At 38.4% G+C, this 26336-nt stretch overlaps 1 protein-coding gene across 4 annotated transcripts in view; it reads left to right on the top strand.

Moving 5' to 3' along the window:
* Positions 1-19398, top strand: part of RC3H2 (ring finger and CCCH-type domains 2) — a 54002-nt gene extending 34604 nt beyond the window's left edge. Inside the window, exons 10-21 of one of the 4 annotated variants that reach the window (XM_075560452.1) lie at positions 1310-1618; positions 5839-6053; positions 7364-7794; positions 8349-8519; positions 10282-10398; positions 10725-10938; positions 11162-11246; positions 12108-12189; positions 12276-12410; positions 12646-12753; positions 12851-12999; positions 14244-19398. In XM_075560452.1, coding sequence (XP_075416567.1) covers positions 1310-1618; positions 5839-6053; positions 7364-7794; positions 8349-8519; positions 10282-10398; positions 10725-10938; positions 11162-11246; positions 12108-12189; positions 12276-12410; positions 12646-12753; positions 12851-12999; positions 14244-14439 — 2212 coding nt within the window. In that variant the 3' untranslated portion in view covers positions 14440-19398. Of the gene's footprint in view, positions 1-1309; positions 1619-5838; positions 6054-7363; positions 7795-8348; positions 8520-10281; positions 10429-10724; positions 10939-11161; positions 11247-12107; positions 12190-12275; positions 12411-12645; positions 12754-12835; positions 13000-14243 lie in introns of those variants that run through there. The other 3 variants (XM_075560451.1, XM_075560453.1, XM_075560454.1) reach the window with 3 other exon arrangements.
* The last annotated feature ends 6938 nt before the right edge of the window (positions 19399-26336 follow it).

The following is a 26336-nucleotide window of genomic DNA, read 5'->3' as shown; positions in this document are numbered from 1 at the left end:
TGGGCTAGTCTCGACACTGAGTCTCCAGTGTTGTCCCCCTTAGGGCCCTGGGCCATCAAGGGACAGCGTGTCTCGTAGTGGGAATAGCCATATTGTCCACTCTGACCATTGGCTGTTCAGAGTGGGGATATTCTCCTCCAAGTCTGATGGGCCAGGATTTCTCTCTTTTTATATGAGAGTTTTTTGGACACGTTTTAGTGTGTGTGTTTTCTGCAAAATCCAATGAAAGACAAGGAAGTGAGTGAACGTTTCATGTTCTTGTGCATGCCCCTGCCCCCTCTGGGTACACCGAGGTCGGCCGTGTCGTGGCCCCTCTTCTCTGGGTCGAGGCTTGACTACTTGTACACCCTTCTTTTAGCAGCACCTGGGCTAGCCTTGTGGTGGAACTTGTTTTGGTTTTGCTTGCAAGGTGATTTTACGAACTTTGGGGCACCTGAAATTTGTTGTTTGAGAATCAAAAACAAGCAGCAGCTAGATCTTTCTAGAGAGAATTTTTTTGAAGGTGAGGAATGCAGAGCTGATTTCCAAGAACGTGTTGGGCAAGGCACAAGGATCTCTGCGCCCTTTGCTGTCACTGACCCGGCTTGGTGTACTTGTGCTCAAAGTAAGCATTGATTTCCCATTGGTAAACTGGCTATCACCTAATTTTTTCCTGTTTTTTTATTACTTAATTTTCTATCGCTACACCATCAGCCAGTTTGATACGGGAACATTTTTATTGAACTTCACCTGCCTCTGCCAGTGTGTGTGTAATCCCAGAGAGGAGAGAGAAAGATGGAATAATGAAGCTATGTGTGGATACTGCAGGACTACATAGGGAGTTACTGTAAAAGCACTGTTGATCACCAACACCCTATTTAACGACCATCTGTTTGATTATGTAATGTTGGGTTAATTTAGAAATATGTCATTTTAACCCTTATATATATATACTTTTATTTTCTATTCATGTAATATAATGGTTCACCACTTGAAAATATTGGAAATTACATTGACTAGAACTACATTATAATGCAATTTTTGTTATGCAAACTGGTTTTCTTAGGGGGAGTCTGAGATCAAATTGCATCGTACATTAGAATACTATGTCTAGTAACCTTAAATAAAACAATACTAGAGAAGTCTTTAATCTGAATGCTTTTTTTACTTTACGCATAAATAAATCTGAAAAATACAATACTAAAGTTCTATCATTTAAAGTCATGTTAGTTTTAGAATGAGTTGTAAAATGTTTTCCTATTGCCTTTTTTCTCTTTCAGAGTGAGATTTAGCAAAATGCTCATTGCTTCATTGATTGTTTTTGAAACAGGTATCGATTACGGAACAAAAAGATCAATGCGACTGTAAGGACGTTTCCTCTTCTAAATAAAGGTGGCGTAAACCACACTGTCCCAAGCACAGCCGGAAATGTCATTTCTGTCATAGGAAGTACTGAACCAACGGGGAAAATGGTTCCAAGTGCAAATGGCATTTCAAATGCAGAAAACAGTGTTCCTCCACTAATCCCACGTAGTACTGATAGTACACTGAGAGTTCTGGAGACTGTGAAGAAGGTTGGGAAAGTTGTGACTAATGGTCAGAATGCTGCTGGGCCCACTGCAGAGTCTGTAACTGAAAAGTAGGTATTTGATAAAAATGATGACTTTGCGTTCTTTATCCTTTGTAGAAATGCCTGACTCTTCATTTTTCCTAAAGCAAGGCATGACTTTAATGCATAACATTTGGTGTAGTAGAGAAGCCACTAGGTATCATGAAGTTTGAGTTCTTGCTCTGCCACTGATTACTTTTGTGACCATGAAAAGTCACTTCCACTCAGGGTTTTATTGTCTTCAAATGCAGAACTTTAGGGTTTATTCCAAAGAGTTGCTGCAAAGGAACCTACCGATAAGTAGAGACCTAAACTGATGAAGTTCTGAGCCGCCAGCCGCTGCTTCTGTAGAGCAGTTCCACTTTTTGCACTAGAATGAGTGTGGGAAACTGAGGACCGGGAAGAGAGGGTATGCAGACAGATTCTCTGTGCTCATGATTAAAGACGCCTGGAGGCCAGCATTCTGGATGGAGGGAGCCCTTCACATTTGTGAGTTGGAGACACGTCCCAGTCATAGTCTCCTAATTAAAAATCATCCCCACAACATCTTCCCATAATAGAGCTGCCTGAAAGACACCTCCTATAAGCACATGGCTGATTATTGTATGGCCAGCAGCCTTATCTATAGGAGCAGACATGGTGCTGTTTTTCTCCCCTCTCAGGGGACTGTCAACCCCCATCTTCCTGCCCCCAGCAGTGGTGTTAGGTTAGGTTACTCCCCCAATGGTCTCAGGAACATCTAGGTTAGGACACAGCCTACTTTGTTACCTACGTGGTTGTCTGTAGCTAGGGAGGCTTGCATGCCCCAGCATTATATAAGTTGGTGGGAAAAAATACACTCTCCCTCTTGGGCCTGGTTTCATGGAAGAGGTGAGCACCCCGAACCTTTTGTCTTGTCTTTATTGACTCCCTTCAATTACGCAGTCGTTTCTTAGGACCCAACCTATGGCTCCCACAAATGAGCATAATTGATCTGAAGAGAACCAACCTCCATGGGTTCAAATTCGGCTTATTGCTTCCCACTTGATCTTAGTAAATTTACTTGATCTCTGCCCTTATTTTACTCATCCTTAAAGTTAGAATTATAATTATATCTACTTTCAAGAGTTGGTTATGGGGACTAAATGAGTTAAATGCAAAGTGCAATAAACTCAAATTTTCATTGTTCGTATTATTACTGAATTTCAGAGTTGTTACTGGGTTTGCCAATTTAATTTGGCAAAAGAAGTTGATGCATTAAGGAATGTTTCTAAACCGCTATAGGGCATGAACAGTTTTTATTGCCCATTTGAAAGCAGCAGTTCAAACCCACCAGCCGCTCTGAGGAGAAAGATGAGGCTATCTACTCCTGTAAAGATTTAAAATCTTCCCACCACACCGAGGCAAAACACTAGGGGAATAGCAGAACAGCAAGGGGATGGAGCGGCGAGGTCCCCAGGGAATGCTGAAGGTGGGCTTTGGGGCCAGGGCGTGGTGCCCCAACAGACTGGACTGGAAAACACTCCTCAAGGCCAACAAACAACCTCTGAACTAAAAAAAACCAAAACGATTTAAAATCTTAAAAGCCATAACTCTACCTGGTCCTGGACAGGATCGTTATGAGTTGGAATCAACTTGATGGCTTTGAGTGTGGTTTTTGTTTTGTTTTAGGAACAATGCAGTACGCTTGGTTCACAGAAATTTTTAACAATTTCATGTCATAAACAATGTGTAGATTAATATTCTCTACTTGTGAGTCAGCACTTCTTAAGTGATTTCTTAATCTTCTGTAGGAGGCATCTCTGCCTTTAAGAATTTATGGTATAGTGTGGAGACGGAAATTGTATTAAAGGACAAGAAATTTTATATTGCTAAGAGAAATCTAGGAAAAGATGTCAGAAAAGGAAATAGAAAAACTTGGATCTGTTTTATGTCCATACGGTGGAATATTATTCAGCCATAAAAAGGAATATAGTATTATTACAGTATCGCATCGATACATCATGAACTTTGTGCTAAGTAAAAGAAACTAGACACAAAAGACCATGTATTATATAATTCAGAATAGGGAAATCCATAGAGATAGAAAGTAAATTAGTAGTTGCTGGAAGTGGTTGGAGTGAGTGGTGCATGCTAATAGGTAAAGAATTTTTTTCCTGGGATTATTTAAATGTTCTGGAACTAGGTAGTGTTGATGGTTGCACAAATTTATGAATATATCAACACCCCCCACCCCAGTTGTACACTTTAAAAGGGTAAATTTTAATGGTATGTGATTTCTATTCCAATTTAAAAATATATATATTGAGAAAAACCTTTTAAAAATTAATCTGAACCCCAGCCTTACTCATTCAAAAATTATATTTTTAACTATAATGTACCAAACACCAGTCTGGTTGGTATAGATAGTGTAGATTAACTATGTAGCTCCTGCCTCTAAGGATCTTCTCATCTGTACGTGTGAACATATACTATCTTAAAAGGTACAATAGCAGAGTTTTGCTCTAAGGTTTCCAAGAGGTTTGGCAATGACACTTGGGTTAGATGTAGAAGCATGGCCAGGAAGGAAGGAAGGAACCTCCAGGTATAGGAAATAGCATCGGGGTAGGTTTATAGGGCTGAGAGAGACTGTTTAAAGGAGCACTTTATTGCTGTAGTAGTCTAGCTGGCTGACTGGAACGTGACTGGAAATGAGCCTTCCCTATAGTCTGAAGGTTTGGAAGAGCTTGACGCTTCTTCTGACATATTTCTAAGAATTTTCTATTTTAGAGTGCTACTAATCCAAATTTTGTGGACGTAAGACAATATACATTTGACACAAAAGGCAATCTATGTACACATTTAGTACAATGTCTAGATTGTAGCAACTGGCCAAAATATGCTAATTTTTTCTTAGAAAAGTCTAATCATTTTTCCTTTATTGCATTTCACTTATTTAATATATAATTAAGGTCCTAAATATGTGCAAACTCTAAAAATGCATTTGTACATAGAGTTATCACCCATAGATCCTTGGTTAATTTCTATATTTTAATATGCAGTTTCACAAAGAAGTAAATAGCTGCTAGACTAATCTTCTGGGCTAGACTTAAAGGCAGCCTGTTCACTTATATGCCATTTTTAAAAGTGTTTCTCTAGTTTGAAAAAAAAAAACTAGTTGGTGACTCAACAAAGACAATCATTTTGACAGGGAACCGATTACAAGGCTCTACATGTGACCTCCTCCCTGGGGGACGGACAACAGAAAAGGGGGTGAGGGGAGATGTTGGACAGGGCAAGATATGACAAAATAATAATTTATAAATTATCAAGGGCTCATGAGGGAGGGGGGAATAGAGAGGGAGGGGGAAAAAAGAGGACCTGATGCCAAGGGCTTAAATGGAGAGCAAATGCTTTGAAAATGATGAGGGCAGTGAATGTACAGAGGTGCTTTACATAATCGATATATGCATGGATTGTGATAAGAGTTGTATGAGCCCCTAATAAAACATTTAAAAAATCATTTGTGCCTGGGGGGTGGGGGGAAAGAATGGGATCATGATAAAAAGGTACATGTATTTTGCATCCGTTAAATGCGGCAGAACTATATCATTCATCCAGTTAATACTTAGTGCCAGTCACATGGTAGCTATTCAAAGCCACCAGCCATGCCCAGCTGATGGCTTTTACTCCTGTATAGAGCTACAGTCTCAGAAACCCATGGCAACAGTTTGACTTAGTCTGCTGGGTCACTGTGAATGACTCTCCGTGGTTGACTCAGTGACAGTGAGTTTGTGTATGTTTGTTGTTTGTTTCTGCCTACTATAATACTGGGAATGGAGGAGGTACTGGGGATATATTAAGCAGTTAATATGTAGACTTGGCCTTTTCTCCAGAATATATGTTTCAGCTAATCTCACTCTTAATAAAACAGTTCTTTCCATGTCTTGTCTGCTTTGCCTCCAAAGAATTTTACTGGCAGACTATATTGTTTCTGTTGGGAACCAACTAAACAGAATGTGCTTTGAAATTTTCAGTATGAAAATCTTTACTTAAAACAGTAAAAATGGATTTACTTGAATTGCCTGTTGCCATTACCAGAAATGAGACCTAAGTCTGTGACCCTGTGAATTAACCTTGTAAGGTAGTAGTGAAATTCATGCCCTATTTGTCATTATAGAAGTGTGTAAGATGTGTTCTATAAATGATTTCGCTATGTATTTTTATGAAAAACTACTTTGGGGAAGGACTTAATAGTGATTTATTCCCTCCTTGTTAAATTCTCTCCCTAGTAAAATTGGTTCTCCACCCAAGACTCCTGTAAGTAATGTCGCAGCTACCTCAGCTGGGCCCCCTAGTGTTGGAACAGAGCTGAATTCTGTGCCTCCCAAATCCAGCCCATTTGTAACTAGAGTACCACTATATCCTCAGCATTCTGAAAACATTCAGTATTTTCAAGATCCAAGGACTCAGATACCCTTTGAAGTCCCACAATACCCACAGACAGGTAAGTAATAGATTTTTTTTAGAAATAATATATTACATTTTCACATATGTTACCCTTAGATAAATAGGTTAATTTATGTAAGAATGTCAACACTAAAAAATCCCTCGGGTTACCTGACCCCATTGTTTTCTTTCCACCCTAATAATCTGAAATTCTTGTTATCGCTAGTTTTAAGATTGTCATTCCCGTGGATTAAATGTAAGGTCAACAGAGGAGGTTTAGGGTGGTTTATCTCTCTCTCTTCAAAGTCTTTTATTTATAAATGTACATGTATGTATTTTTTGAAAGACGTTACACAGCTTCTAGGTTTTGAAAGAGGTTATTGAACAATGAACAATGGTCTGTTGTCAATTTGATCCGATATAGATAGTTCTTCAAGAGCACAAAGAAAGCTCAAGACAAACTTTTTTTTCCACTACTTAAAGTAAACTATTGTTTGGTTTAAAGAAGACTTCAGAGGTTATTCTTGGTTCAAGATAAAGGTATAATGATTATGTCCGGGCAATAATTTTAGAGGCTCATCCAACCTCAGTGGCTCCAGGAAGTCTAGATTCCTTGAAAATTTGAAATTTTGTTCCACAATTCCCCCATTAGTTAGAACTTGTCTGTAGAAGCTCTGATTAAAGTGGGCAGTAATGACAGGTGGGCACTTTATGGACCAAGCATAATAGCAACTCACAAGATTAGATATGAAGCCTAGGAGGGCAGTGTGTTTAAGTTAACAGGACAGGAACCATTTAGAAAAGGAAGATAAAAATGATTAATTAACCACCTTGAGGAATGTAATCAACATTAACCTGTAGAAATTATTGAATTGATTTGTATTTTGCTATTTCTAAGAACAAAAAAAGTTTTTATAAGACAACAGAGGGGGGAAGACAATAGGTATCTATCTTATTATTTAATCCAAACCGTGTAGTAATAGATGTCTTAGAAAGGAATTTACCAACTATCTGTTATAGCACTGTCGTGGATTTTTAAGGAGTTAGGGGCTGGTGATTTCAATCTTCCAGCCCCTCCGCAAGAGACCGATGAGGCTGTGTACTCTCATAAAGAGGTAAAGTTTCTGAAATCCACAGGGGCTGTTCTGCTCTGTTCTATAGGGTCACTATGAGTTGGAATTAACTCAGTGGCAGTGAGCTTAGAGCTTGGAATTTAACAAGGTATCAAATAGTTTCACATGGTCCTGTCCTGAAAACAAACAGATTCCTTACAAAGCAGGTTAAAGGAATTAAAGACTGCGTTGGGTGTAAACAATGGTGTATTTTACTAACATCTTTTAATAAATCTTCCTCTTTCCAATTTTCAAGGATACTACCCACCACCTCCAACGGTACCAGCTGGTGTGGCTCCTTGTGTTCCTCGCTTTGTGAGGTCCAATAACGTTCCAGAGTCCTCCCTCCCACCTGCTTCCGTGCCATATGTCGATCATTACAGTACATTTTCCCCGCGAGATCGAATGAATTCTTCTCCCTACCAACCTCCTCCACAGCCGTATGGACCGGTTCCTCCAGTTCCTTCTGGAATGTATGCTCCTGTGTACGACAGCAGGCGCATCTGGCGTCCACCTGTGTACCAACGAGATGACATTATTAGAAGTAATTCTTTACCTCCAATGGATGTGATGCACTCGTCTGTCTACCAGACTCCTTTACGGGAAAGATATAACTCACTAGATGGGTATTACTCAGTGGCTTGTCAGCCACCAAGTGAGCCAAGGACAACTGTGCCTTTACCAAGGGTAAGTGATAATGGAAACAGGTGTGCTATGAAGGGCACTCTCTCTGGAATGAAGTCACCAAAGTATATGTCTTGGCACTCCCACTTATTAATTCTGTGACTTGACCTCCCTGTGCCTGTTTTTTATCTTAATCTATTTACTGAAAACCATAGTAGTACCTACCTCATAAGGCTATCACGAGGAATTAATTAGAGAAAAGCAAAGCTCTTAGAACTGGGCCTGATCCATATTAATGCTCAATACATGTTATGTTTGGACAGGACACTTGTGGAGAGGTAGAGAGTGATCTTCAAAATAACAAGCACAGGGCCCTTTTTGAGCTCTAGTTTCACCACATCTTTACAAGTGCCCTTCTTAAACCAGAGAAGTGAATAAACACGTTGTCCTCTTTGGAAAAAAGAGAGTAGTACATAGACAAGTGGCGACAGCTCTACCTGTTTTGTTATCGCTTGTTGGTCCTAACAAAATGGTGCGATGTTTTTGTTTGCACAGAGGACAGTTAAATGCATGCACTTCCCTCTGGATGATGAAGACCGTTTCTTTGATCCCCTTAGGAACCTTGTGGTCATTTGAAGACCAGTTTCGAGGAGCAGATAAGAAGAAAGCCAGAGCAGTGGGCACAGTACCACACTCAGAAGGCACCTCTTGTCTCTTCAACTCTTCCTGTGGCTACGCAATCACCAACACCGCCTTCTCCGCTATTCAGTGTAGACTTTCGCGCTGATGTAAGAAAGGTTACTCACTTGGTGTTGCAGGGGTAGATCAAGCCGCCGCCTTCACAGCACTGATTCCAACTAAACCAGGACAGTTAGATGTTGGTAATGTACCCGTGGTTGGGTGGCAGCTGAGTTGAGTTCAGCAAACACTGTCAGCATGGCCAGGTGGGGTAAGGCTCTAAAGAGCATCATTGAAGGGTATGTTCCTTTTTTCCCCAAAGATTCACAGTCTTTCCAGCATCATAGTTCTCATTGTTTTTATGGTTTTTATTTATAATGAGATTTATATCTATCATTTATTGAGCACCTACACGTGCCAGGCACTGTACTAAACATTTCCATAATGCGGTTTTATTTAATTCTTTTAAAAACTTTAGGGGGCAACTATTATCCCTATTTGTAGGTCAGGAATCTTACCAGAGAAGTTAAGTAATTTGTCCAAGATTATTCCGCCTAGGAGTTGATCCTCACTAAGTCATTTCCTTCCTACTTTATAAGAAGTACAGGAATACTTACTGTATAATTTATGCTGTTTATATCACTATTAGTTATTGTTCTTGACATGAAAATTTTTGGGGGGTGAGCATGATTTTACCATTGTGTTTTCAGTACTGTTAAATTTAGAACAGCCCATTTTATATTGTTAAAACCATTTCCTCTGACTGATTACATACCATCCACACTCAGAAGTTATAAGAAAAATATTTGATCTGTTTGTTCATTTTGAAAATTCCAAAATCAGGATAATATAATAACCTCCATTACTCATCACTCAGTACAAATACCAACTTATGGTCAATTCTTTTTCAGTTATGTGCCTTCTTCCCATTAGATAATTTTTATTTTTTTGTAGGATTTTATCTCTTTTAATCATTTTATTGGGGGGTTGTACAACTCTTATCACAACCCACCCATCCATCCATTGTGTGGAACACATTTGTACATTTGTTGCCCATTGGATAATTTTGAAGTAACCTTAAACAGAAGCATTCCAGTGAAGTACAGAATTCTAAAGGCACGTCACGCTACGTCTCACCAGGTGGCAGACTGCTCAGAGCAGCAGAACGTCTTGAAACAGTGACAGAGCTAACCAGCTTGTGGGAGGGAAAGAATGGTTTCATATTTTATCTTTTTATGGGAAGCGCACACACACATCCATACCAACCGCAGATTGAGAGCTGCTGTGGGGATACCATTGTGACTTGGAACAAGTTACTTAGCCTTGTTGGGGGCGGTCTTAAGTTTACCCATCTGTATATTTAGGATACAAGAGTTAATGATTTTTACAACTAGTAGTATTCCTGTCTTCTAGTAATCATTCCTCAGGATACCTTTAAAATGTATCCACTTCCCCTTCTAGGACCATAGCCTTCTTTTCTACTTTAATACTATATGATTGATCATTTATGTTTCCTTATTTGCATTATATCTTATATATGTATTATTTCTATAAACTCTTAAAAGTATGAAGTAGTCATGTATTATTTTCTTGCTCCCCACCCTCCCATGTGTGATGCATAGCATAAATACATATTGATTAGTTTTATAGTATAAGTTACTTAAAGAACTAAGAAAAAACAAAGCATATTATTTTCTATTAATAAGTAAAATTACTATAAATATTTTTGTTGCTTATGACAGTTTATTAGTTATTGAAAATATGATTGTTCAATGTAAAGTTCAGTATATTTTGTAATAGTTACTTGATACTAGTTGTTTTTAAATTGAAGTTTTTACTAATTTGCCTGTTTCCCTTCCTCTCCCCCATCAGTTCTCCGAGAGTGTGAGTGGTACAAAATTTGAAGAAGATCATCTTTCCCATTATTCTCCCTGGTCTTGTGGCACCATAGGCTCCTGTATAAATGCCATCGATTCAGAGCCCAAAGATGTAATTGCTAATTCAAATGCGGTGTTAATGGTATGATTTTGAAGGGGGAATAATGCATGATCACTCAAGTTTGAGAATGATTAAATGCTTTTATCTTAATAACATTAAATAAATCATCTGTAAGCAGGAAGATTATAATTAGGTCATGTGCCAAGTAAATTGCATGTAATATTTAAATTTTATGAGCATAGTTTGGTGGTGAAAACAGACGGTGGGTTATCACTGAGATCTAGTGTAAATTTGACCATAAAACGTAATTCAGTGTCTTACTAGCATGCACTTGCGTTAGCTGGAGTCCTTTCATCGACTTTCTGTGGTTTATGCAGGACTTGGACAGTGGAGATGTTAAGAGAAGAGTACATTTATTTGAAACTCAGAGGAGGACAAAAGAAGAAGACCCAATCATTCCTTTCAGTGATGGGCCAATCATCTCAAAATGGGGTGCGATTTCCAGATCTTCTCGCACAGGCTACCATACCACAGATCCCGTCCAGGCCACTGCTTCCCAAGGAAGCGCCACTAAACCCATCAGTGTATCAGGTAACCTTTGCGACTGCTGCGTAGCCTGAGTTTATTGTAGGCACTGTGCTTTTTAAAATCTTCACCTTGTGGGTTAGGTATAGAACTTTTCCCTGGAAACTTAGAATTCGATGTTTAATTGGCATCACATGGCAATAGGATAAACTACAGATCTTTTTTGAAAAGTTACATCTATATTACTGATGTTTCACCTTTGTAATTGTTTATTTCTACATCCCTATAGATTATGTTCCTTATGTTAATGCTGTTGATTCAAGATGGAGTTCATATGGCAATGAGGCTACGTCATCAGCACACTATATTGAACGGTAATGTTGCTCTTAATTCTTTTTTTGTTTTTTAAATAATACTTTATTGTGTGTTTTTTTTTAATACTTTTATTGGGGGCTCTTGCATTTCTTATCACAATCCATACATTCCTCCAGTGTGGCAGGCACATTTACACATATGCTGCCATCATGATTTTCAAAACATTCTCTTCCCACTTGAGCCCCTGTTATCAGCTCCCCATTTCTTGCCCCTCCTTTCCCTCCCAACCCGCCCTCCCTCATGAACCCTTGATAAGTTACAGATTTTTTTTTTCCATATCTTGCATCATCCTCCGTCACCTCTTACCCACGATTCCATTATTCATCCCCCTGGGAGAGTGTTTTAGATTGATCCTTGGGATTGGTTTCTCCTTTCTCCCCCGATCCTCCCCTAATCCTACTGGCATCTCTACTCTCCTTGTTGGCCCTAACGGGTTTATCTGTCCTGGATTGCCTATGTTGCGGCCTTTTCTCTGTAGCAGTGCGTGCATGTTCTAGTTTAATCCCATTTGCGAGGTAGAATTGCTGTCGTGATGGTAGAGTAAAGGAAGCAACAAAGAGCTAGAGGAAAGTTGTGTGTATTACCCGTGCTGTGCTGCACCCGGACTGGCTCGCGCTTTCTTGCTTTCTTGCTTGCTCTTAATTCTTTAGGCTTCTATCTTCTCATATTTGTGTGTATCCTCACAGTACAAATCCTACGTCCAGTTGTTCATGAAGTGTTTTGCTTACTTAAGCTATATAACAAATAACAAACTCTGTTGCATTTGGAATGATGACTGAGACTTGCAGGGTTGTTTTATTAAATAAAATATATATAGTAGTTATTATTTTATATTACATTAAAAATATTTTTATTTAAAGGGACAGATTCGTTGTTACTGATTTGTCTGGTCATAGAAAGCATTCCAGTACTGGAGACCTTTTGAGCATTGAACTTCAGCAGGTAGGTTCAGTGTCACTCAGATTTGAATTGTTAGAATTTAGAATGGCTGTTGAAAGCTAACGTTGCTTTTTACCCACACCCCACAGGCCAAGAGTAACTCATTGCTTCTTCAGAGGGAGGCCAATGCTCTGGCCATGCAACAGAAGTGGAATTCTCTAGATGAGGGTCGTCACCTTGCTTTAAATCTTCTAAGCAAGGAAATCGAGTTAAGAAATGGAGAGGTAAAGAAACAAACTCAGCTTGTATTAATTATGTTTGGTTCTGGTGCACTTTGGCTCGTGCTGTAACTTATTGCGGCTTATTGTGCCTTTATCTGTTGGATAATTTTCAAACTTATAGTAGAAATAATAATTTGTGGTCCTAGATTCCTCAATTAATTCTTAACTTTTGGGATTCCTATTTTGATTTCAAAGGGAAGGCTCAGTTCCCATGAATATTTATTTATTTATTTTACAGAGTGATTATACAGAAGATGCAGCAGATACCAAGCCTGATAGGGATATTGAATTGGAGCTTTCAGCACTTGATACAGATGAGCCTGATGGACAAGGTGAACAAATTGAAGTAAGTACCACAGTTACATTCAGGAAGTTTCATTCCATTAGAAATTAAAATGTAAAATACTTCCACACTTAAGGATTAATAGATTTTATTTCCATAGGAGATCCTGGACATACAACTTGGTATCAGTTCTCAAAATGATCAGTTGATGAATGGAACAGCAGTGGAAAATGGGCATCCAGTCCAGCAGCACCAAAAGGAGCCACTGGAGCAGAAAAGACAGAGTTTAGGTGAAGACCATGTGATTCTGTGAGTGTTAGACAGAAAATTCACAACCACTGGGCATAGGGTAGGGCTATTTAAAGAGAAACAGATTCAGTGTTTGACTTGATGCTGAAATAGGTGCACATGTTTGACTTGATGCTGAGAGCGGAAGACCGTATATAATAAGACCAAATGGACTTGGCCATTCTAGAGTTTTAAGAATGGAGAAGTAAATTTGAACAATGTGGTCCATAATAGTACCCTGAAACTTGCTTTGTATTGAGATGACCGTTAATCTTTATGCTCTTCTCCAACCTGGTAGGCAAACTTCTAGACTACAAAGTGGAGGATTAAAACCTAGATTAAAGATTTGCCATTTTTAAAGTCATGTTAAGATTTGTTCTGGCTTTTAATGTTGCCATTTCTTTATTACTAAAAATAATAATTGAGTTTTATTTCACTAATTGTTTCAAAACCATGTTTTTGGAGTTAATACAGATATCATATCATTCCATAGTTAAATCACATCAAGCAGTATTGTACAATTAGTACCACAGTCAGTTTCAAAACATTAACAACCCACCTCCACCCTCTTTTTTGAGTTCTTGTTAAGTATTTACACAGCAAGCTATATTCCTATTTGAAAAGGCTTTGGACTGCTATAATCACAAGGTCATTGGTTCACACCCTGCAGCCACTTTGAGGAAGAACGATGAAGCTATCTGCTCGCATGAAGATCTGCAGCCTCAGAGACATTGGACAGGGTCCCTTTAGTTGGAATAGACGTGATGGTAGTAGGTTTGTTTTGGGAGTGAATATGTTAAGCCAGTTGACTTGAGTTGACACATGAGACCAGAAAACTAGTGTTGGAACTAGTTTTATCTGTGAACTATTCCTATTTATGTCTTCAATGAGTTTATGTCCCTGCATCTAGATATTTGTACTTCACGTACCTGTGGATACATCTGTCCCTTCTCACCGGGTATACATCTCTACCTATTCCTGTGCTGTATGCATCCAGTGTGCTCACTTATTTCTAGTTGATTCTCTTGTGCTTATTCCTTCCACATTTGGTGTCACTTGAATGTGATTGTATGGTCTTAAATTAAGCAGTATTTTGATTATTGTAATTTTTAGTAAATGGAATTTTTTTTAGCAGCCACTCAGTTTTTTAGTAAATAAAAACATACCTTTGCTCTGGGCTCTGAAACTTTTATGAAGCATGTATAGTTATAAAAGTTTTCACTTAAAAGTTAACTTGTCTTCTTTGTCTTTTTTTTTTTTTCCAGGGAGGAGCAAAAAACAGTTCTGCCGGTAACTTCTTGCTTTAGCCAGCCCCATCCAGTGTCCATCAGCAGTGCAAGTTGCCTCCCCGTCACCTCATCCGCCAGTGTTGGCAGCCTCATCCTGAAAACTCATGTTATGTCTGAGGATAAAACTGACTTTTTAAAACCTGTTACAAATGGGAAGATGGTTAACAGCTGAAAGGAGGTTCATCTTTCAAATTTGTGACCACACCATGGAAGCATTTACAGTAGCTTTTTATATATATAATATATATTATATAATGTATATTTTTTTTAAAAAAAAGATATTACTGGGCATCCATTTCCTGTGGACTCTTTGATACTTCAGGCCCTCTTGCATTAGCATTCTGAAAAGAAAAAAAAAAGAAAATTTACTTTACTAGGATAACATGTTCACTTTCCAGAAGTGGTTGGAATTTGGACAACATTTAACTTAAGCTTCAAGCAGCTTTTTATGAGTTTGTAGCAATCCGGTGCAGTAACTGAGCCATTTCCTGTCTAAATGGCTTCTATAGAAAATTAACAACTCAGTTATTAACTAGCAGGATCCTACAATGATACATCTAGTGAAAGTAGACTTAATTAACTTATTTATTTCTATTTTATGTTTCACTGAGAGAAATTTCCATCTCATTCCAGCTGCTTTATTTATCTGTTGTCATGGGGCTTTGCATGGATTTTCTTTTTTAGTCTTGGAGAGTGGACTTAGGCTTTCTTACTATAGAAGTGTACAGGGTTACACTAGCTTTCTTTACTGCATTATATGTAGGAGTGTGGTGCAGTGCTTTTATCTGTAGCATTTAAAATTTTTTTTAATTTCCATTTTTCAAGGATAGTTTCTGCTTTATTATTACTAATATTTATACACAGGCTACTTGTTGAAGTAAGTAATTAAAAATATAACCAAGTGCCTAAGTCTTTCAGCTGATGTACTAGATATTAAATTCTCCTAAGTTATGCAGAATCGTTTTTACAATTTTGATAAATTATGCACTAATGTAACGGCAGTTTTTTAAATGCAGATTTAAGCCTGTACATTGCTGAATCGGATGACTTGGCAAAAGAATCAGGTGCTTTCAGCTTTCGTGAGAAAACCCTGTATGTAGTGTTTGCACTGACTAACAAGATGGTGTTGCTGGGTTTTCCATTTGAACGAATTGATGTGTATGCTCACCGCATTATCTTGGTTAACTAGTGTTTATTGTTATTTCATGTTCAGGTTTGATTTTGCTTGTTTTATGTCTGAGAAGATTATGAACCATATAATAATAGAACATTGGCTAACCTTTATTCATACTTAAAGACATGAATCATTTTTGTCCTCCTAAAATGTGACTGAAATTGTGTTGACTTGCATCTGAAAGTGTGCAGTACGTTCAGTCATTCATGCCTAAGACTGTGGGAGGTGTTTCATTGGAGCGTGAATTTCAGTAACATTTTGAAAACAAAAGCTGGGCATTCCTTTCTCGGGATCTTACCTTCGTTTGTCTTTTTGTTTTCCCTCCCTCATTTCTTTAAGATTACTTTGACTTTTGTTATTTTTAAATTAACTTCTGTGAAGTTGTTTACTCTGCAAATTGTACTGGAATATTTTAAGCCACGCTGACCTTTCACCAGGTGTACTGTATGTAAGGGCTCCTCCTGCTAGCAAGATGCTTCAACAGGATCATGTTATTGGTCGTCTGAGCTATTTCGTTGTTTTACAAAACCACAGCATTATATCAGATAAGGTTTTGATAAAAAGTTTTGTGCACATTTCCAGGGGCGGGAGGGTTGACATTTCCCTGACATTTCTTGATCAGAATGAGTAAAGAACTGGTGTTTGATACCTGTCTTAATGAACATGCTCATAGGTGACTGATTCGTTGTAAATATACCTGAGTAACAAAGGGGGTAGTTTTGATATTCTGGTGTCAGTATGGAAGATCTTACACATTTATTGAATACGCAGGTGTATGAAGATGTTTGCTTGTAGCATAATGCTCAGTAGCCTTGACTTCCTTTCCTTTGGTTAGACTGTACCTTTGGATATGGCCAGTGCTCCCCATCCCTACAAAGACGTTTTATTTATTTCACTCTGTTACCTGAAGTGAATAGGAACAAGAGTTTTAAACCATGTTACATTAACTTATTTATGACATTTTAAATTAGCATAGGATATTCAAGAACATGATTATTATATAATTTATATCAGAACCTTTCTATAAATATGCGCTTATTACATTTGAAATGCTTCCAATGTACTTTTATTTGTTGTTTGTAATTCCAAAAAGGATATGCAAACCAGTATGTCTATTTCATGGATATTTAAATAGTGAGATCTTCCATGTTGAAGGTAATGTATTTTTTTTTAAGATTTTAAAATTGCTATTTTGTTACAAAATAGAGACCTATTAACAGTTGGAGAGCTCCTTATGTGCCCTCAGGGAAAGAGCCCTCTGTGCAACAGAGCTACATAAAAACATCTTCAGCACGTTCCGAGGGTGAATATATACTACATAAATTGATCTTGTGTATTTAACCTATCTTTTTCATTTTAAAATTGAAAATTTGAAACTTGGCTGTGCTCTGCTAGAAGGGGTTTGGGATAAACTGCTTAGGTGTTTGCCTACCTGTCCAGTGAAATTACATTTTTATCAGTGTATGTATATACCTGCCAATCTTATTGGCATGCTTCAGAACATTCATATGAAATAATGCTTGTCTTGCAGCAGGTGATCCCATAAAACAATACCTCCTAGTTCTTCAAAGTTCACTCTCATTCTCACTGAGAGCATAGGAACGATTTCTGTGTTGGGGTTATTGTGTATTGCATTCTTTTCCCACGTTCTGTTTGTCACGGTAGGTTACCTACTCCGTCTTCCAAAGGGTAGCCCTGATGTCATGGAGGAAAGAGCAGCTGCACATCAGATCTAAGATACGGCTTTTTAGGTTTGGAGACATTGCCTATAATTTAACCCTTTGGCCAACCTGATGTGAGCTTCACATGTTTGGGGTTAAAAGAGACAAAGCAACAGGAGAACAAACCTGCAGTGTTGAACTAATGTGCATGCCCGGCCTATGGTCTGATAATCAGGAAAATGTACGCTGCTGCCTGGAGAGCAGGAAAGTCATGTATTTCTCCTCCTTTTTTTTTTTTCCCCCCTCCGGAGCCCCATTTTGAAGTATATGTGTCTCATTCAGATACTCTGGACTTCACAGTGGTAGTTCGTGTTTATGATCCATTTCATTTGATAAATTTTGAGAAAACTGCACATATATTTCATCTAGTTGGTACCTGCGCAAAGTAGATTCCTTTGCCTTTGCTGCCCTGACTTACTTTGAATACCATATGATGAGCCAGCGTCCTGCACGCACCCTGTGCAGTGGCATTTTCAAGAGAAGGTAATTCATAAGGCCTTTGGCCCTGATTATTTACCTAGAAGGTATTTATTACAGTAAGCGAATAGTGAAAGAAACCTTCTATTAGAACTGAAATTTTCCAGTTATAGGGGCCTGGTTCACTCAAATTTCAAGTTGATGTTAAGTATATAAAGCATACCCCAATGTTATGTGCTGCCTTAAGAAAATTATAGGATGCATAGTAATTTGTAGGAATTGAAAATGAGATAATTTAGACATTTGGAAGAAAAGTTATTTTAAAAATCATCTAGCTTTTGCATTTTAGGTGTTAAGCCCACGTTTGTTTCGTTAATAGGGATAAGACTGATAAAGATCAGATTCCGCGTGTAATTTCAGTTTTGAATCTGTATTTCTTCCCCGGCTGCTTCTGAGCAGACTGTACCATTATTGGTAACTAACTGACCATTAAAGGAAAAGTTGCATTGCAACTATGTATGCTTCCTGGAAGAACTTTTGTGTTTTAGTGAATGAAGAGTCTTGATGGGATCACTAACTGTAACACCTACGCCTACATAGGGACCCCTTCTGCACAGCAGAACACAGATGAATATGCTCAAGGAGTATCCCATTTTCTTCTTATTGAATAAATTTGCTAGTAACTCCTTCACACTAGCAGTTTCTTTGTATGTCTTTGCTGGCAAGGAAATACAAGGAGTGAGTCAAAGCCACAGACCAGAATATCCCACACTGGAGTGCAGTCCAATTTTTACTCCAAGAGCTGTTCTTCCCTCAAGTCTGGAATTGGCAGTTTTTGTTTTGTTTTAATAAAAGCTTAAAAAAAATACCCAAACCAGTGGAACGTAGTCACTGGCTGCACTTAGTACTGCCAAAAGCCAAGATCATTTGCACATATTCCATCCACCTTTCAAGAATTAGGCCTCACTTTAATAACCCAAGGCATGGAAGTGCATGCATTCTCTTAGCTGGGCAAACAATTATACTGTAGTTGTGATACAACACATGTGGCTTTTATTTGTACTGCACATACCCACTGTACAGCCACTTGGGAGTATCGTGGTTAGCTTACAGCAACTGCTGTCTGCATTTATACTGTTTATTGCATATTCTTTTCCCTGGAAGTGAAAGAGAAATGTTTTTCTTGTTGCGTTGATACATTTTATAAATTTGCTTAGACGGAAAGTTTGGGAAAAGAGGCCTGTTTGTCAATTGTACAACCGATTGTGAAGCTCTAGTGTGAATATTTTTACGTCTGTATTAGACATTTTCTTTTCAAATCTATTGTTCGATTGAAATGTAAATGAAATTAAAGATGGTGTACACCCATCATGTAAAAAGCAGGCACCATCTCTAAGATGGATTTAATGCTCATTTTTAAGGCATATTCTCAGCTTCTATTTAAAACTATAATTTAAAATAATTCTGTACAATGAAATGGGAACTATATATGGGAATAAATTCTATTCCATTTATTTCAATTTGAATTTCCAAATTGTAATGTTTCCCTTTGTGCTATAGGAATAGGATTAAATGGGGAAAGGCTAGGGCTTATCTGGCTTGTATATGGGGGGAGGGCTGAGATGGAACAATGAGGGTTGTGATGATAGTGAATAGCAAAGAGTGAATTCTGTGTGTTTTTGCTGTAGCACTGAAGTGAAGAGATAGTAGCTTTGGCTGTTCACAGAATAGAGCATCATGATTTTCAGTGTTTGAGAGAAAATTGATGGAAAGTTTGCAGTACTTGACATGTATTTGCATGAACAAAATAAAATTATTTGTCCACCTTACAAGTTTTTGTTTAGTGTCATTATTAAGTTTATGGCATACTTTAGTTATCTTGATTTCATATATATATATTTGGTATAACAGCTTCCAGGATACTTCTTAAAATGAGATTTCAATGATCTGCTGCATCTATTTATCATTGGGAAGGATCCAAAAGAAATGACCGGATCCAGAGAGATTCATTCTGCCAGTCACTTCACTGACCCAACAGCACTTTCTATGTGGGTGTATTAGTTCGGGTAGACTAGAGAAAGACTCAAGAAACAAATCCAGGGAAACTCATGTGTATAAGAAAGAGCTTTATATAAAGAGCCGTTCAATATTGAGAAAACATCCCAACCCAGTCCGAGTCCACAAGTCTGATATTAGCCAATAGGTCCAATACCAATCTGTAAAATCCTCTTCAGACTTAAGAAACACATGCAATGCAGAAAGACCACCGGCCAGTGGGTGGGGTGTCTTGTGGATCCAGTGGCATTGTGAGCATCTCAGCACTGGTAGGGTTTTTCATGTGGCTTCTCCGGCTCCAGGGCTCTGGCTCAATTAGCCTCTCTCCCTGTGTCTTCTCCACAGGATGCCTCACAGGGAGTCAGCAGAGAAAGAGTGGAGTTCTCAGAATCCTCGGGAGAAGGCCATGCCCATAAAGGGGCCCTATTGGCTATGACCTGATTGACAGGCTAGAATCCACCCCTTCACTCTTAATCCTCAAATTGACACCAGATTGTGTAACTACTACAGATCACCCCTTGTCAATTTGACACTTTCATACAACTATTTAGCCATATTGCAATTTTTAAACAATAATAAAATCCTCTCTGTACCTCATTTTAGGATAAAACTAAAATGCATACAACTAAAAAATGTGCTAAAGCCTCATTTAAACATAGTATTCTATAATTGAACAAAACAAAAATATTCTATACTTACGTGAACACCTACACCTTAATACTGTACTCCTATGAATATATTCCCCCACCTATGAAAATTTGTAAGCCAACCACTTCATGCCTTGTTTTTTCTTCTTCATGCTTTATATCCTCAATTTTGGGTATCCAATTTCTATTCTGCCCACTTACATCAACCCAGTGCTCTCAGGAGACAATCATATTCTTTGATGTCAACAATCTTCATTCCAGTTGGAAGCTTGTGCGTCTGAATCCATAAGCAACGTCAAATCAGGACAGGCAGTCCATAAGTCTGCAGCAATATTCACCAGTTCACAGGCTGAAAAATCTCTTCCTCTGGTTGGGTTCTGGTCAACTCAATGTGGGTTGCCTCACTTAGCCTCACCAGGCTATCAATTGGCTGCCTTGCCTTTAGACAATGGCCCTGTCACAAATTCTCAACCACTCTAACCCCCTTGGGCTAGGTCATGAACTGTAGTCAATCCTCTCTCTCTCTCTTTTTTTTTACTTCCTCAAACATCCCACCATTTAATTTTTTAACAGTTTCAAGTAAATCCATGTAAATATCCTTTCTTTTTTTTAGTCAATCCTCTCTTGTCTTCTCTAGATCCTGTAAATCAAGTCCACCCACAGGTGTCAATGGCCAGACTGAACCCGCCTCTGCATTGCTGCATTTCTCTCACTTCCACTCAAGTGGATCCAGGTGGTCACCTAGGAAACATTTTAGTCTGCCTACAGGGTCCCTTTAACAATTCAGCCCTAGAGTGGAGAGTTTCTTCAGGGCTCCAGATTTTTTTCAAGTTTCTGACAAAAACCACTAGTTCATGATTCCAAAATCCAAAGAGTTTTTTTTCCTTCAATTTGTTGATCTTGCCCCATAGGCAAGTCTCTTGGAATACAAATGTCCTGAGTACTCCAAAGCACTGCGTGGGGCTAACCTCCTTTATAGGCATGTCCCAACCCACTTAAAGATTCAAATTTTAATGGCTCAAGGCAAGCAGGCTTACAGCTCTCTATTTTCATACTTCTCAATAATCATTTATATTAAACCTTATGTCAACAATAATGAGCAGAAGAAATCAATATAAACAAAATATAACCGGATACTAATCTCAATTCTTAACAGTCAAGTCCAATCCTTATTTAACTTATCTTAATTCTTTAAACTACTCTATTGATACAAAATAAGGGCTTAGGCCTCTGACAGCATCAAACCAGATCCAAACTTTCTGTCAGCTGTTTTAAGCAACATAATTTGTGAGAAATTCAAATGGTTGATTTCTACTCCCTCCCCCCCCCAGGTCAAAATACACCATATATACTTGAGTATCAGCCGACCCAAATATCAGCCAAGGGACCTAATTGTACCAGAAAAACTGCATTTAAAATGTGCTGAAAAACTCGGCTTATACTGTGTATATGTGGTACTTTAACATTCATTTTTGTCATTCCACATAGGAATAACCAAAGACTACAACCAAACAAAATAAGCAAAACTTTAACTTACCATATTCTTTTTAGAAAGGAACATGGTAAACTACATGGGCATATCTGACCTCTGGCTAGCCAAAGAAGAAAATTACCATTAGGGAGAGGTCACACACACATCCACTCTCCATCTTTATGAATTGTTTCTCTAGTACCTCACTCCTGGTACCATAGTATGTTAGTCTGGATAGACTATAGAACAAATCCAGGGAGACTCATTAATGTATATAAGAAGGAGCTTTAGACTGCACCTCTTCACTCTTAGTCCTCAAATTGACACTGGATTATGTAACCATCACAGAGGGGGCTGAGGACATAGACAATAGCGGTTCACAGTCCAGTGCAGAAAACAGGACAAATACACAACTAATACAAAGCACTGTGTCTGAAGAAGCTTGAAGACAGCTCTTAATACCAAGAAGGGAATGGCCTCAGTGGACCCTTTTCCCTCGCTGGGCCTTAGGAAGGCTTATTCATTTCACTCAGCTGATGTATTTTAAGCCCTTCTCTGTACTAGACATTGAAGATGAAAGGTCACTGATTCATGAGACCTTTTCCCTGGGAATTCATAAAAATGAGGACAAATTTGAATATCCAGTGTCAGTGACATATGTAGGATGGATGGAAAGTCCAAAGCAAAATTGTGGGGCAGGTGGTACTGGTGTTGAGCCAGGGGAAGTACTTTTCAGAGCGGTGACCAAGCGGAGTCACAGGGCAGACGCTCAGCCTGAACACCCTTTCTTCCTTTATAATTAGCCATTCTCTATGGTAACATCTTTGATTGCAGTTAGAATGGCTTACTGTTTTATATGTTAGATGTTCAATAATTTCCCCAAGGCTATATAACTAGAAAGCTGGAGAGTCCAATTCTGAAATAGGTGTGCTCTCTGCATCTCACAAGAAGGTTGTGGTTGGAACTTATTTTAGCCATAGGTGATAGTGGAAGGAATGTTTAGGTATTTACATGATTCACTGGGTAATATATAACTATAGTTACAGCACTTAGTATTTTCCAGGCTACAGATACGTCACCACCTAGGTAGTGTTACTACCATCATTTTACATATAAGAAAACTGAAAGACCCTACCTAATTCACCCAAGGTTTCAAGGGACTATATGAAAGACATTGAATAACCACACTAGAGAGTATGTCCCAGGGACTCTTAGAAATGAGATCTGAACACTTTGCGGGTCTGGAAAGATCACTTTGGTAGTAGTGTGAAAGATGAAGGGGCCACATCAGCAGCCTAGGCGAGAGGTGTTGGGAGCATAGCCAAGTAGTGATGAAAGAGGTGAGATGGGTTTGCAAAGTAGTGAGCAATTCAGATGGGTTGTCATTGCATACAGGGAGTATATTAGACATCTATACACATATAATGGGTCAGATTAGATTTAGAGTCCCAAACCATTGTTGAGAACAAATATCTTGACGTTTATAATATGTACCTCGTGGAGTGAGTGACAGATGAGAGCAAAAGGAAGAACAGTTGATCCAGATGAAACAACGAAGCCTAGGAAATTCGGGGAGAGTTTATTTTCCTTGATAGGTAATCCCTATGAAGTAATTTTCATATGCTTTCACATATATTAATATTTCTTAGTCATTGGAAACATTCTAGTGCAGTTGTCTCTGAACTTACGCACATTCTAATCAACTACGAATCTTTTCAAAAATCACAAATCCTGGGTCACCCCCAGTCACCTCCCGATCAATTAGATCATAGTGTCTAGGAATAGAAATAAGGTAACAGTATCTTTGAAGCTTCCCAGGTAATTTCCAATGTGCAGAAATATTGGGAAGCCATTGCCATACAATAATAAATTAGTTTGGGGTCCTGTATGTAATAGCTCAGATGCCTCAAAGCAACATTTACCCCAAAATGTTTAGACCTTTATGTTTTCAGAGATTCATCCAACAAATGATGGTTGAGAACTTGGATGAGGTCCATGAGTGGCATAAATAGTTTGCACTCAGTTACTAAGCAAAGGTTGGGTGGCATGAAACTCCCCTGTGTCTGCAGAAGAAAGGCCTAGGGTCTGCTCCGTAAAGATTAACCAAGAACATTGCAGGAAGCACTTTTACTTGATAACTCATGATATTATGGGTTGGAATCAACTGGGCAGCAATTTAAATTTGTGGTTTACTTGTTTACTTGGTCTCTAAGAGTCAAAATTGACTTGATGGCAGGAAGAGGAGGGAGATGCTAGGTATTGGGGTGAGAAAATGGTGCAGAGACCACATTTGACCTCAGGCTACCCAAGGAATAATCTGTTGCAGTGGCTACAGAACTCAGAAGACTCATGATTAAGGAATTTTATCAGGAAAGTTAGAAGTTTACCACTAGCCAAGATCAGAAAACACGAAGGATTGGCTCGTTCCCAGAGTAGAAAGCTTCATCTTTCTCCCATGGAGTGGTCAAACTGCTGACCTTGACCAGCCCAGTACCTAACCACTATGCCACCAGGGCTCCTTGACCAAAGGCACTGAGGCTATACTTCACATCACAAAAGGGATTACTGGTAGAAATTAAGAAATTTCATTTTAACCACATTGGGATATAAAATACAAGAGTAAAATCCCTAATGTGATGAAATTCACATTGTAGTTGGAGGGACAGACAAGAACTAAATAAAAGGTAAATTTAGATAATGTGGAATAACACAAGCAGAATGCAGATAGTGTAGAGGTTAGTTATTCTCAGTGGTGCATATACTATATGCCGTTTTTAGAGAGGTCAGTCTACTGAATATCTCCATTTGGATCTCTAATAGACACCTCAAAGTTAACCTTCCCTCTACTTCAGTCTGCCTTATCTCAGTTATTCGCCTCCGACAGCTCTTCCTCATACCTAAGCTATCAGCAAGTCCTATCTGTTCCACATTCAAAATGTAATCAGGTTATGCTATCAATACTATTTAAACAATTTATGGGTTCAATCTAATCCTCTTCAAAATCCCAGTCTCTGTTAACTGAAGAAGTGAAAAAGCTGATGCTCAAATTTGTATGGCATTGCAAGAGCCACACATAACCAAAACAGTCTTGAGAATAAAGAACAAAGTAGGACTCATGCTTCCCGATTTCAATCATAGCTATAAAACAAATTAAAACAGCTTGATGGAGTTGTAAGTATAGCTAACATACTCTAATGGAATAGAGTCGCGAGTCCAGAAATAGGCCCATGTATATGTGGCCAATTGATGTTGACAAGGATACCAAAGTCATTATGTGAGGGGGGAAAATCAACTCAACAAATGGTGTTTATACATGTAACTACTTAAGTTGGATCCAGACCTCACACCATATATGAAAATTACAATGGATCAATGACATCACAGAGATGCAACCATAAAACTGTAGAAGAAAACGGGTAAAACCTAATGGACCTTGTTCTTAACACGAGCAACAAAAAAAACAAAATAGTAAATTATGGTTCACAAAACAAAAACTTGTGGTGCACCCGAAGGCTTTTTTAACGAAAGTGAAGAGACAGCCTCAAGAACAGAAGGAAACATATGACAACCAAATACCTGAGAGTTTTTAATATCCAGGACACACAGAGAGCGTCTGTAACTCAACAACAGAATTAAGTGGGCAAAGGATTTAAATAGACATTTCTCCAAAGAACATACACACACAAATGGAAAATAAACACACGAAAAGATGTTTCACGTCATCAACTGGTATCATCGAGATACCAGAGTCACGGTCACCCCATAGACAACAGATAACTAGCTTTGCCAATTAAAGCAGGTCCCAAGTTGTACATTCAGGTCTCATGTTCACAAATGCTGATAAGCTTATTCACTCTGAAGAATGCAAAACAAATAAGTCAACAGTAGCTCTAAACAAATTGTTCTTAAATTGAGGATAATTCTGACAATTATCCTCAACAAACAACTTCTCAAAAGAAAATTGCACGTACACAAGTTTTCCAAAAATGGCAGGTGGTTCCAGAACCACAAAGAGGCCTGTTTTAAACAATGCATCATCCTATTTTAAATGATTCCATTTGTGCAGAGCTGTTAGGTACTTCATATGAGCGCATCGCTGAGCCCTTTAAAAAATTATTTGCAATTTTAGATTTACAAAAAGTTTTTTCTATACTGCTTATGCAGAATCACCAAAGGTTAACATTATAATTGTGGTACAATTATTGAAACTACTGAAAATGTTACTAATATTAGTAACGCGATGGAAATAGTCAAGAAATCAAGTAACATGTTGCATTGTACAAATCTGCAAAAGTGGCATTAGAGTGTTCAAATACAAAGATGTCACTTGGAGGACTAGGTTGCACCTGATCCAAGCCATGGCATTTTCAGTCGCCAATGCATACGGAAGAAAGCAGAATCGATGTATTTGAATTACAGTGTTGGTAACTGCCAGATGAGTGAGCAAGCATGTCTTGGAAGAAGCACTAGAATGCTCCTAAGAAGAGGGAGTGCGAAGGCAACCTATATACAAATATGCCTGATACATCTGATGGATGGATTGTAATGAGCGTTGTAAGAACCTTCAATAAAATGAGTAATCAT

This window comes from Tenrec ecaudatus, chromosome 10 (genome assembly GCF_050624435.1).
Source record: "Tenrec ecaudatus isolate mTenEca1 chromosome 10, mTenEca1.hap1, whole genome shotgun sequence".
NCBI lineage: Eukaryota > Metazoa > Chordata > Mammalia > Afrosoricida > Tenrecidae > Tenrec > Tenrec ecaudatus.
The sequence above is the reverse complement of the archived record's forward strand: the minus strand, read 5'-3'. Positions and strand labels throughout refer to the sequence as shown.